Genomic DNA, 13,589 nt, shown 5'->3' on the forward strand with positions numbered 1-13,589 from the left:
TGTACCCTATTCCATGTTGAGCTGTTGGATTAAAGATAGTATATATGTATGTATGTATAGACACACATATATACATACACACACACATATATATACATACGTACATAATCTCAATTGAAGGGCTAGAGAAATCATCGGGAAAAAGAATGCTTACAGCTAAACTGACGAGAACAGTGGAAAGGTGTTGAGAGTCAGGGGAAGCGCCATCCCATTATGGCTTTTGGATAGTGGCTCCTGTCAATTTATGGAGCAATTGGTTTCCGGAGGGGGGCGGAGAATATTTTCCAGTTATAGTTAGTAAAATGGGTTTGTGTCTAATCCTAAACTTTCAAACCTGTTTTTAAGAAATCTAGGTAATGAACACAGAAGGCATGTCAATGGGGTTATGACAGGCAGGTGGGTGAAGGGAGGTAAGGGCATTTCTACTGGATGTTCAATATCAAAATAACAGAGAAACAGCGTTTCTTTTACCAATTTTTCTCTAGACTTTGCTTGAAAGATCTCAGGATTACTAGCAGATACAAAACTGTATAATTAGAGTACCCTGTTCCAGGGAGACTTTGTAATGCTTTTGACTTTGCACTTATCCTATTTGTATGACTGACCACTTTCCCACAGGGTCCAGAGATGCACATTTTGTATGGAAAAAAAATGGGCGAAAAATGGCAAACTGTGTGCATGAGCAAACCCACATGCTGTCCAATGGCGAAGTGCATCTCTTAAGCTGGGTGAAAGATGCCACAGTACAGGATGCAGAATACACTTGCTTGCTGATCTCAGAATCTGGGCGCAAAGCCTCTACCTCTTCTATCACTGTACAAGGTAACGGAGTCTCTGTTGGGTAGTGGCTTTTCAGATTTCAAGATGTCACAAAGAGCTCTAAAACCAAAGAGCCCTAGACACATAAAGTCCTGAGCTGAGCAAACCTAATGGGCCAGCTTGGCTGCTCATTTCAAGTCACTAAAAGGGGACCTAGTGAGAATACAGATTTACAATATCAAGAATGCTGACCTGTTCCAACACGAGCAAATTGGCATCTCTGCAAAATTATCATTTGTGGTTAAAGGATGCAGCCGGATTGTGTTGCCAAGCAGAAGAAAACTTGGCAGACTCTCAATAATTTAACACTAAGCAGAAATGCTGAAATGAGCAAGTATGGGTGACTATGCTCTACAAAGAAATATTTTCTATCAATGTTATTGCACAATATACTAATCTGCTTTTTAGGTAACTCCCTTTTATCTAAATAAAGCTTACAAAATGAGTAACACCCTTGCCAATCGATGATTTGAACTATGTAAATGTTATTCTCATAGCATCACATGCTTACCTCTAGATCTTTATAATATATATATATATATATATATATATATATATATATATGTGTGTGTGTGTGTGTGTGTGTGTGTGTGTGTGTGTGTGTGTGTGTGTGTGTATGTGTATGTATGTACGTATGTGTAAGATTGAGATTGTCTTGGCAATGTTACAGCAAGGTCTCACTCGCCATCTTCAGGCTGGATTTTGGGCTTAAAGTGTGATCGGAGCTGCCGTCTTTCTATAAATCTTGGTCAGGGTGTGTGGAGTACTGACTTTGTTTCAGTAAGTGGAATGATTGGTTGTGTGGTTGTATCATGATTGGTAGATTGGTGCTGGCTGTGGTTACAACACAAAACAACAATAGACACACAGCCAGCACCAATCAACACTAATCCACCAATCATTATACAACCATACAACCAATCATTCCACTTACTGAAACAAAGCCAGCACTCCACACCAAGATTTATAGAAAGACGGCAGCTCCAATCACACTTTAAGTCCAAAACCCAGCTTGAAGATGGCGAGTGAGACCTTGCTGAAACATTGCCAAGACAATCTCAATCTTACACGGGAAAAGACCCGAATACAAGACCAGCATACCTACACCAGTGAAAATTTCTGAAAACATGTATGTATGTATGTGTGCGTGTGTTTGAATGTTTAATAAGCACCTAACCCAAATCCCTTCCTCCCATTGCTTACTAATTTTAGGTAGCAACTATCAAGAGACCTGGTCAAGAGAGTTTGCTAGCTGGAGAAGTGTTATTGGTGAGCATGAAAAACTGTTGGAAAATTGGAAAAACACATTGGTAGGTGTTACATTTGGGGCAGCTGAATTTTCATTTTGTTTAAATGAAGGAAAATTTATTTTTGCAGGGTGCCCAGAAGAAATTGGCAAAATTATCTTAGTTTGTGCAGAACTGTTAGCATTTTGGCCACAAAACAGGAACCCTGCAAGTCACAATGTACTTTACCATATTATTTGGGAAGTCTTCAGGCTGGTTAGTTACCATTTCTAAATTCACATTAGTTGGCTTGAAACCTGGCAAATCAACCTGTAACTTTTCTCAATTGCCACATTGGCAATTGCTAGAGATAGTTTGGATGTTTTTCCCCATCTGGATGATTTTTCTTGTACTTTCATGCGTCACCCTTAGGCACTCCACTGTGTTCATATTGCCAAAAGCAGCAAATGCACTGAAGAAACCCGGTATTTTTAGCTCAGTTTCATCATAAAATCTCTATTCCAGAATGCTCCCAGAGCCAATTCAAAGGACCCACAGAAATCTAATATGACTGTAGTAGTTCAAAGTGCACTTTTATGAATTACACACTTGTCAGTTTATTGAGAAGTTGCTGCGCTGGTCCGTGACTGTAATAAAGACTGAATAGAAATTGAGAAGTTGATATGAGTGTGCAAAGTCTTAAATCCTTGCAGAAAGTAAGATTTATGCTTAGCAAGATCAGGGACAAGTTATTATATTTATTACTGTACATTGACTCACAAGAATTAAAAGGCTATTTCTGGTTCGTATTTATTTAGGACAGTTGCAACAAAAGTGGCACAGCGTAAGAGGCTAAAAGTATTGTTGAAAAAGAAAAGATACTCTGACATCGAACTAGCTCAGGTATGACCTGTGTGCCGTGAAACTAGCCTGTTGTTTTATCAGCTGATGTGAACAGTGTGTATTGAAGTGCTGCCATCAGGTATTCTATAAATATCCCCATGCCAAGAAAAAGAAGAAGGATGTTACAAGATGTGCACGACAGCATTATGACAGATTCAATGAATCCCATGACCGATTACTTCGATCTTTGCCTATTTCAAAAGAACAATTCCAGCTGGTCTAGTACATGGAAAGTACATGAAATCTCACTGCACTATACATGTATTAAGACAGTATAATTCAGGCAAGGTAGGTTCTTTCCCTTTGGTTACTTGGCTGCGGGATCTTTTGAGGAAAACGGATTATGCCTGCAAATAACTCCTGAAAAATTCAACTATTTCTTATAATGTTGTCATAATCTTGTTATTTTGAAGCCTTAAAAAAGGTTAATCTGTTGAATCAGGTAGTAAAAAAACCAGGTTTTTAAAAAAACAGTTAAATATGTATTTTGACAAAGTAAATGAAAACTCTGTAACTGCTACAACTACACTGCACCTAAAAATGAAGATGGAGTATGACTAGCAAAAATTACACCATTAATCCTGCTCAGAGCTAAGTTATGCCAATTCTCATGCAAAACACTTTGTTTCAGTTTACAAACTTTACTTGGAAACCTGGTAGAAGAGTTGCTGAAACATATTGTGCAATCAGCCTTCAACGGATGTATGAATACAACCATGTATGAAATCAAGTCATCCACTCAAGTCAAACAAGATGGGATCTGTTTCCCTGTTTTAAATTTCCGTTAGCAGAATCTGTTTCTCTGGTTTTAAATTTCTGTTAGCAGAATTCAGAGTTCTTGCAGAATATGCAGAAATTCATAGTGATGCCACAAGGTAAATCACAACATTCCCAATTATCAGTAATCTTATCAAATCATTGAGGCACACTTGCTAGTCCCATGCTGGACCTTTAGATGAAGAGTTTTCCTGTAACCCCATTCCATTTTTAAAACTACATACTTCAATATATAGAGAACCCAATGAAAATTCACAACTTCTTGATAACTTTCGTTTGCTAGGAAATGTAGAAAGTGTTGCTAACTAGAAAGATATTACAAATAATCAAGAGTCTGAGCTATGCTGTCTCCAGCGTTATAACACACAGCAGTGACTTTAAGACATTTTATTGTAGATCGAGGTAGCTTAAGATTACCTTCAATTCTCTTTTTCTGCATCCACCAGAACATCTTCCAACCACAATTGTTCAAAATTAGTGATGCAGTTTCAGGCGCATTAAAACATAAAACTGTTACTAAAAAACCCCTGTCAACTTTGGAAGTAAGAAAGATATGTTTTCAAAATGTGATGAACAATGAAAAAAATCCCACCGTTCTTAAAAAATGTTAAGTACATTCCTTGGCAAAAGGCAACTTCCCCCAATACCCTAGCATTGCTAATAGAGAAATAAGATATCTGCATTTTATGCAGATAAAGGCATAGGAAGACATAAAAATTTAACCAAATTCTCTTACCAGTACTTACTGATACTTACTAATAAAGGAGCAAATAGCATTTGGAAATCCGAGCACTGGGAAATACACCTGTTAGTAAATTACAAGTGTGACTGGAATGATATGAAAATTACAATGAAAATTTCCACACTTTTACAAGTACGTAAGAAAAGCAGCATTTTCTCTGTGAAACTGCCAATATATGATGTTATTTTAATGCAAACATCTTTTGCAATATAAGAAGCATACTGCAAAAAAAAAAAAAAAAATACAGTAGTTGTACAATTATTCAGTTGTCTCGAGACACTGAAATGTTGGAAAGCTTATCATAAAATGGTTCAAAATGGAACAATCCTCCAATCTCTCTGGCAAAATAAGAATGGCTAAACCGTCCAAGCAGAGGTGTCAAACTCCCACACAACAGTTGGTTCTTCTGACTGAAACGATACCTCCAGCTCCATTGGAGAAAAAAAAGTTATGCTGATAGATCAGCCTAACCTCTCTTCAGCTTCTAAGTTTATTTGAGTCCTGGAAAGCTAATACAAAGGACTGGATTGTAGGTTTTTTTTAACATCCTAGGACAGGGGTCTCCAATTCCCAGGCTGTGGCCCACTACCGGGCCGGGCCTGTTTGGAACCGGGCTACACAAGTGGCGGGTGAGCATGTGCATGCACGCGAAGCTCCCTTCAAGCAAGTGGTGGCTGCTTGCAAAATGGAGCTGTGTGCGCTTGTGTACACTCACCTGCCACTCATAGGGAACTATCTCCTCTTCTCCCCACTGCCGAGTTGCCAAGCCAGAAAAGTTGAGGACTGCTGTTCTAGGACACAATGACCCTTCACACTTTTTTCTCTGCTAGGTTAAACTGCCTTTAGCATGGATAAATGAGCAAAACTGTAGAAAAGAGTGCTTAGTAAACTCAGTCATTTCACATTGCCTGCTTCTCACCTTGCATTGCTGCCACTTTCTGCTAGCTTTCTAAAGATAGCCATTAACAAAGAAATTATTTTGTATGCAAAAAGTAAGCTATCATATGATGGACATTTTTTGTAACTATGACTAAAATCTACTACCAAATTCCCTTTTACAACCCTCTAATCCCTTAATTTGGGGTAGAGGTGGGCCAATGGAGCTGAGCATTTTACTGGTTGGATGCCCTTCCTAACACCATGCAAAATTTACAGATTTTTTTTTCTTTGCGCTCTAGGAAATATCTGATGCTACCTTGAATTAGGAGGTGAGCATCTTCACCACTAAACCGTCATAGCCCCCATGACTCTAATCTACCACCAACTACTGAAGTTTTAGTTGCTAGCTGAGATGATCCCGTTCAGGATATTTGCAACAAATGTATCTGTCAGTTCCAAGGCTTTACAAAGGCCTTCAAAAGTTAATATCAAGCTGTAGAGCGAGACTGAATAGGAAAATACAGTACCAATAAATTAATGATTATTCTCTATGTATTTAATAATTCCGCTTTGCTTCTACCATCTTTTAATGACAAACCCATGACCTATACCAACTTGCTCCATCACAAAATAAACCAGCTGACAGTATTGCATTTTTGCTAATTTGCATATATCCAAATGGAATCATTATATATTAGTATATTTTATATATTTACAATAAAGTCCCAGAGAAAATAAATGGTGTTCCCTTCAATTTTTTTTCATTTCATATTATTTTATGCAGAGTTGTGTATTCTATCGTAAAGAGAAAAAGCAACCACTTACAAGCGCAATGCAGTTCATTTGTATCAATCCAGTGATATAATTATAGGAAATCATGAGAACAGTGATTGGAGACTCTGTGCTTATAGGAGCAGAGACTAGCTGTCTGGCATTCTGCTAAAGGTGCTTTCTCTACAGTTTTGCTATATGAAAATACAAACAAACCTGATTCGATTTCTGTCTCATTCTGTGTTCCATTTGGATGAGCCAAGCGCTTTCATTGAATCCGTCCTTGGAGGGAAGTTATTGGACGGCTCTGAATTCTTTGGCATTAAATTATCTCAGAAATTCAACTGTGGGTTTTCTATCCCATATTACAGATAATTAAATTTAGGTAACTCACTATTTACAAGTCTATATACACTCAGACACACACATAAAGTAAAAGTCAATAATGCCAAAGAAGGTAGTCTTGATTTACTGAGGCTCCTCAACACCCAAGGGCAACATGTCAGTTGTTGACAGTTTCTCCAGCTCCAAGATGTAGGGATTATACTCCTTTTCAAGCTTTTGCTTCCAGATCTTAACTAGAGGTGCAAACAAAACAAAACACAAAAAAAAAAGATTTTCCTCTGGGCAAAGACATATTAACAACAGTTATGGACTATAATTCTTACAAAGGCTACAACGTAAAAGGTAGGAATGCAATGTAGTTTTACTATACTTTTGAGAATACTAGAGTTGGAAAAATGGTTCCCCATAGTAGCTAACTAGTAACTATTTCCCACTCAAAACTTGCAACTCTTGTATTGAGCTCCAGATCACAAAAAATACACATAATCATTCATAAACCTTTCTGGCACCAGTGACCAGTTTTATGAAAAACATTTTTTCTATGGATGGGTGGGGCTGGGGGAGGAGATGGTTTTGCACTCAACCTAGATGCATTTGCTTCACTTGCTTTCCCGCTGCTTGCGCGGCCCAGTTCCTATGGACCAATACCTCAGACCTGGGGATGGAGACCCTTGTATTAATATATTGTTTGGTCAGTAAAGCACAATATGGCCTGCATTCAGAAGAAGTACTGCTATCAGAAATGAAAAAATAATACGTGTGTTGGTGGAAGAATCTAGAGCAGGGGTCTCCAACCTTGGTCACTTGAAGACTTGTGGACTTCAACTCCCAGAATTCCTCAGCCAGCTTGCTGGCTGATGAATTCTGGGACTTGAAGTCCACAAGTCTTCAAATGGCCAAGGTTGGAGACCCCTGATCTAGAGCACTGATTCAAACTTGTCTTATAATTGAGACCAAACATAACACAGGTGTTCTACCGCTCTGAGAAGGGTATTCAACTTTAAATACATGTTCTATCACAAATGAGATCAACAAGGTAATGATGGTTTTGCTTGGCTTCTCCTAAAGAGGCAGTATCGTTCTGGATATCTGTAGTGCAGGTAGTCCTCGACTTACAACAGTAGTGGAGCCTGCCCAGTCATGCTCCATTATTGTGTTAAATGAAGCACCTAATTAAAGACCTCCCCTGTCCCTGCTTTCCCCTATACATTTGTTAAAGAATGTGTGGGTTCTAAGGTAGAGCATGGGGTGACTCAGGGATGGGAGAAACCGGGACAAACTCAGGGAGTCCTAGTGCAATGACAGATACTCCCAGGAGGACTCCCCCACCATCTAAAATATCCCATGCTCTGCTTCCTGTCCCTCAGTTTCCCCAAAGCCCTATGGGCCTTATCCATACTCCACCCTGTCACCATTCACTTAGTCATCCTTTAACAAGCTCAAGAAATCAGGATTGCTTCCCTTGCAATTCTTGCTTCTACAGCCAGCATAAAGCACTACGATTTCTTCTTAGCTCCGCCAGCATAGTTTTACACTAGCGGCACTTAGAAGAAATCACACCTATTTTGGTTCTTTGCAAGCCTTTCCTCCCCAATCAGCATAAATCAGTAGTGATTTACCTTGGCTGGGGAGGAAAGGATTTCCATGGAAGCAAAAGAGATGGGATTTCTTCTTTGTTCTACCAGTATAAGAGAAGCGTAAAGCTAAGAAGAAATCGTGCCTATTTTGACTGCTTGCAAGCCTTTCCTCTTCAGCCAGCGTAAATCACCATGATTTCTTCTTAGCAGCACCAGCATTAAGACTAGCGTAATGCTACAGCTGGCGGCGCTAAGAAACAATCACACCAATTAATGCTGACTGGGATGGAAAGACTTGCAAGGAACCAAAATAGGTGCGATTTTTTCTTAGCACCGCTAGCGTAAAAAGCTAGCACTGGCAGAGTTAAGAGGAAATCGTAGTGGTTTATGCTAGCTGGAGAGGAAAGAATTGCAACGGAAACAAACCTGACTGGATTTCTTCCTCTTGATTGTGCCACGTTGCCCAATGAGGGAGCGGCCTTCTCTACCCTAACTTCCTGAGCTCGTCAAAAGGTAAGCGAATGATGATGGGGGTGGAGAAAAGTGCATGGAACCCAGTATGTTGGCAAAGCAGACCCAGCACTTCTGAGAACCTGGCTGGACAGGATGGAGGGAAATAGGTGCGTGGGTATGCTGCAGCATTTCTTATGATCAGTGATAAGGGCAAATGACCATGGGGCACTGCAGAATTTGTAACTTTGTAACCGATTTGTATTTAACTTTTGGGGTGTATGCTGTAACTTTGAATGTTCATTAAGTGTCCTGTTGTATCTCAAGGAATACCTGTATTTATGTTTGGGTATTAGACTACTTTACACTATTATTCTGCTATAGAAGTCTCAAGGCAAGACTGGCTTAAAGGCAGCCTCTGACATCACTCTAAAGACTGAAATACAAACTGCAGCAAGGATTAACAAACCAAGATTAGCGTACTCAAGGTTTGAAGAATTAAATGACATATTCTGCAACAACAAAGTAATGTGCAAATCTGCAATTGAAGAATATTCCAGAATATTCTGTTCCCCTGGAACTCAATTCTGAAGCTTCTAAAACTACTGCTGGTTAAAGAAATTTACTTTTGAAAATGTTGAAGTACTCCAAGGATGGCATAGTTGTAGTGGGAGAGCAGAACATTCTCGAGTCATCCAGAACATTCTGTAATCACTGAACTGTGCTATCTCTGCTATCATAAAACTGTTTACCTTAAAGATGAAAATATACAGATAAACCAAAAATAATTTACGTATTTAAACAAAGACCCTGAAAACTCACTGTAATTTGGGGCATCCTCTTCAGATTCTTGAAAGGGCACTATACCATTATCTAGTGCACAATTCTCTTCCTGATCAGTTTGGAGTACACAGTCACTTTGTTTTACATCTTCACTTGACTCCTTCTCTAAAGTTGAAATCATCTCCTTGTACGCCAGCCTTGCTTCCATTGTCAATTCCACCATTTTGTGAAAGTAGTCCTGATTTATAAGAATTGGGAATTTTGCATTTTAGAACTTTCTCATCAAATATAACTGATTATCCCCAAATAGCATAGTTCCATGTTCAGGGATTAAATAACTCAACAGTCTCACGCTGACATGTATTCCCAACTTCAATGGTATGTGGAAATCAAGGGTTTGTTTGCTTTTTATTTTTAAAAGCTAAAGCATCAAACACAAGAGACTACAAAAATGATTCTGGAAAATAGCATTTAATAAAATAATAAAACACACAGGAAATTAAAGTGCTTGAACTGCCTACTGAAAATTGTGTAATAGAGAATACCTAGTAACATTATATAAAATTTGCTAGCAATCAGAATTTACAAACGCAGTACACTGAAACCAAAAAACTGTTGAACAGTGATGATACCTATGTAAAAATTCATTTCATATTATAGTGCCTCTGGACGACTCTGTGGCCAAGATCCTAACTGTATGTGAAAACAAACTCTACTTACATGAACTCGGCATGATACAAATACAATTGTACAGATAATTAAGACCAGTTTACTTATTTTTGTTTCAGGGAAAGTCCACCTTAGGAATCCATAAGCCATGAAACTTCTTGATTCATCAGTAACTTCACAGTATTTACAAATGGGGTCTTATTTATAAGAATGTAGGGCAACTCATCATACTAAGTTTTAATAAGTTGATCATCTGGGGGAGGGGCAGTGATTAGAGTGCAGTACTGCAGGTTACTTCTGCTGACTGCCAGCTGACTGCAATTTGACAGTTCGAATCTCACCAGGCTCAAGATTGATTTATCCTTCTCTCCTTCCGAGGTGGGTAAAATGAGGACCCAAATTGTTGGGGGAAATATGCTGACTCTGTAAACCACTTAGAGAGAGCTGTAAAGCATTGTAAAGTGGCATATAAGTCTAAGTGCTATTGCTATCATCTAGGAATGTAAAGTTAAACCAAGCAGCAAAAGAGTTTATCATCTTGACAAAAAACCCTAGATGTTGCACCAACATAAGGGAATGGACTGATGCTAATAAACCAACAACTGCAATTACTGTTGGAGACTGAAATACTGGGAAGGCAATACTAAAATTAAATGGAAAATTATGTTTTTTTCCCCACTGACATTGGGAAGTGGGTGCAGTTGTGAAATAGGTATATCTTCTCTTGTAAAGGACCTTGGATTAATCACTTATCTGTTTTTTAATGTGTCTACACAGTGCATCTTGTTTACAATTGTAATATACTATGTTCTGAATTATATGGAGTAACTGGGGCATGGGGAAAGTGCAGCGATTTCTTTCTTCAAATAAGTTAGAAATAATATTCTGCTACAGCCAAAAAGGCATTTCTGTAGGAGTAGGCAGGAAAGCAAAGAGAAAGTACCATGTTTCCCCGAAAATACGACCTGTCCTGAAACTAACGCCTTGCCACATTTTTCGCGTGGGCAAAAATATAAGGCCACCCCCGAAAATAAACCCTCTGGACAACACCCCCCTCCGGCCAGGCAGAGCACCGCTCATTGACCTAGCGGTATCCCGAAGGCGCTAAGCCGCGGGAGCTGGGAGGAAGGGGAAAGGGGCTCACGTTGCTTGCCGCCTTTGGGATACCGCTAGGTTGGGGAGTGGTGTTCTGTCTGGCTGGAGGGGGGAGTTGCTGGGCGGCTGCTCCCTTGCGAGCGGACTTCCGAAGAGCTGGGCACAGCCTCAGGGGCGAAGCAGCCATGAGGTGACCACGCTCACGAGCAGCCGCCTGGCAAATCCCCTCTCCAGCCAGGCGGAGTGCCATTCACTTACCTAGGGGGTATCACTAAGGCGCCAAGCCACGTGGCGCTCTGCCCGCTCCCCAGCTCCCGCGGCTTGGCACATTAGGGATACCTGCTAGGTCAGTGCATGGAGCTCTGCCCGGCTGGAGAGAGGGGTTGCACGAGCGCCTGTTCCGCCCCCAGCCTCACCAAGCCCTTGCACAGTTCTCCCAGGGCACTGCCACTGCCCACTGCCGCCACGCTCTGAGCATAACTTTCAAACTCCAAAACTCCGCTGCCGAGTCTTCCAGCATCGGCCGCTCTAGGAGTGCTCTCTATGGTTGGCCGGCTGCCGGACAGAGAGTCTTCCAGCAGCCGGCCCACCATAGAGAGCAATCCTAGAGCAGCTGATGCTGGAAGACTCTGCAGTGGAGCTTTGGAGCTTTATGCTCGGAGCATGGTGGCGGCGGTGTCCTGGGAGAGCTGCTTTGGGAGTCCGCTCGCAAGGGAGCAGCCGCCCAGCAACCCCAAAACAATAAGCCCTCCCTGATAATAAGCCCAAGGCCATATTTTGTGGGGCAAAAGAAAATTTTTGGGGAAACACGGTAATTTGCTGAAGTTTCAAATATAAACATTATTTTCTTCATGTTGCTCAATACTTATTACAAAGGAGCATCTGACATATACACATTTGAGACAAAACCATCTTCTCACTGATATGATTCCTGCTTGCTAAGCAGTCCATGTATTCAGTGCAGAGCCCTGATTCAATGAAAGTCAACTTTTATTTGAAAAAAGTTGCTTTTGAGAGTGAGATGGTCAGCATATAAATCTAATAAACAAAGTTACCTGTAGCCATGCACGCAGAAACTTTCTTTTTACAGACATCTGCACTGAATATATAAGTAACTGCATAAAATTGACATATTTGCTGGGTGGCAACATGGTTACTACAAGTAATCATGAACAAACCATTCTGCATTGCTCTAATACTTAGAATAGCACCAAGTTACTTAAGGGCGTAGAAAAATACCCTGGAGTATTGATTGGCATCTTTTTAAATGCTGGCAGTAGATGTTGTAATACTAATAATTAAGACTTTTAAAAGCTGAAATATTAACCGAAGAGGGCAAACAGTGGCTATAGCACAACTCACCTGAGCACCATCATAGCTGAATATTCCCACCACACTAACAGGCACTAATTTGTTCACACAGTGCCCTAGAGCTTTGCGATTGAGAGCAAAAACAAATGGAATATTCTGTTCACATGCAGTGTCAATTATGAGATGCAGAGTCTCATCCAACCCACCTATGATTTAAAAAAAAACAAAAGAATCAACCGTTAAAAGAATTTTGCGGTCAGAGTAACTAATTTCTCTTCATTTATGTCCTGAGGGATTTTCCAATGTCCCACTAAACTACATCACAAGTCATCTGTTTGCTTTAGGTAAATACTTTAATGTAAAAAAACATACCTTTTGACTGAATTTTTTCACAATTTGGAGAAATAATGACACATTTCAACTTCTTCAGCTTCAGGTGTTTTAACACTTCTCTGAGTCCCAAAACGAGTCTGCGTTTCGTCTTGGCCTTCACAGGATCTTTCTGATACAAGCGGTCTTGGAAACGAACCAACTCTTTTAGGAGATCTGTAACGCAGCTGTCAACCTCTTTACTAAGCACTTGGGTACAGTAGCTAAAGAAAGAATCAATTGTTTCAGTATTTCAGCAAATGCCTGAGACTCCTGTCTACCTTCTTTCTTATCCATTCAAATCAAAGATACATACACATAAATAAATAAGAAGTCTGTGTTCAGAACAAATACATTCTAAACCATGAAATAAACTACAAAAATACTGACTAAAATGCCTTAGAGAAACATTCAAGAGAAATATATATACAAAAAAAGAAAAGGCCAGGCAAATTGTCCTCATTTTAAATTTTCCTTATGTAGACACAGCTATATCCTGATTAGTTAGATTTCTGACATACAATACTTGGAATAGTAAATAGTAAAATATGCTATGCAATATTCATGTGAATATTTGGGACACCATAAGCAAAATGGACATCACTGAATGTACAACATCAGACTAAAATCTCCTTTATAACAGGAAACAGATGATCAAAAAAGTATACTTTGTTCAATCTTTTGAAGTGAAGATTCACTTCATTTCCAGGTGACAATCGTTGAACAAATCATGAATCATTGACGTCAAATATGCAAGTTAAACTTTAAAAGTTAAACAAATGCTAAAGAAAGTTCTACTGGGAGAAATATATTCAGAAATTAAGCTCAGTTAAGGGAACAGACAGGATACACTTATGTGAAAAAAAAACCTGA

The 13,589-nt window shown here is 39.6% G+C and overlaps 1 protein-coding gene across 7 annotated transcripts in view; it reads right to left on the reverse strand.

Annotated features, from left to right (window-relative positions):
• Nucleotides 1–2,783: 2,783 nt before the first annotated feature.
• Nucleotides 2,784–13,589, reverse strand: part of SECISBP2 (SECIS binding protein 2) — a 32,266-nt gene continuing 21,460 nt past the window's right edge. For 6 of the 7 annotated variants that reach the window (XM_081942013.1, XM_081942011.1, XM_081942009.1 and 3 more), the window contains exons 15-18: nucleotides 12,720–12,940; nucleotides 12,399–12,553; nucleotides 9,312–9,510; nucleotides 2,784–6,695 (exon numbers count right to left, since the gene is read on the reverse strand). In XM_081942013.1, the coding sequence (XP_081798139.1) occupies nucleotides 6,586–6,695; nucleotides 9,312–9,510; nucleotides 12,399–12,553; nucleotides 12,720–12,940 (685 nt within the window). In that variant the 3' untranslated portion in view covers nucleotides 2,784–6,585. The remainder of the gene's footprint in view (nucleotides 6,696–9,311; nucleotides 9,511–12,398; nucleotides 12,554–12,719; nucleotides 12,941–13,589) is intronic. The other variant, XR_014174435.1, reaches the window with a different exon arrangement.

This window comes from Natrix helvetica (assembly GCF_964273705.1).
Source record: "Natrix helvetica genome assembly, chromosome: 2".
In the NCBI taxonomy this organism is placed as follows: Eukaryota; Metazoa; Chordata; class Lepidosauria; order Squamata; family Natricidae; genus Natrix; species Natrix helvetica.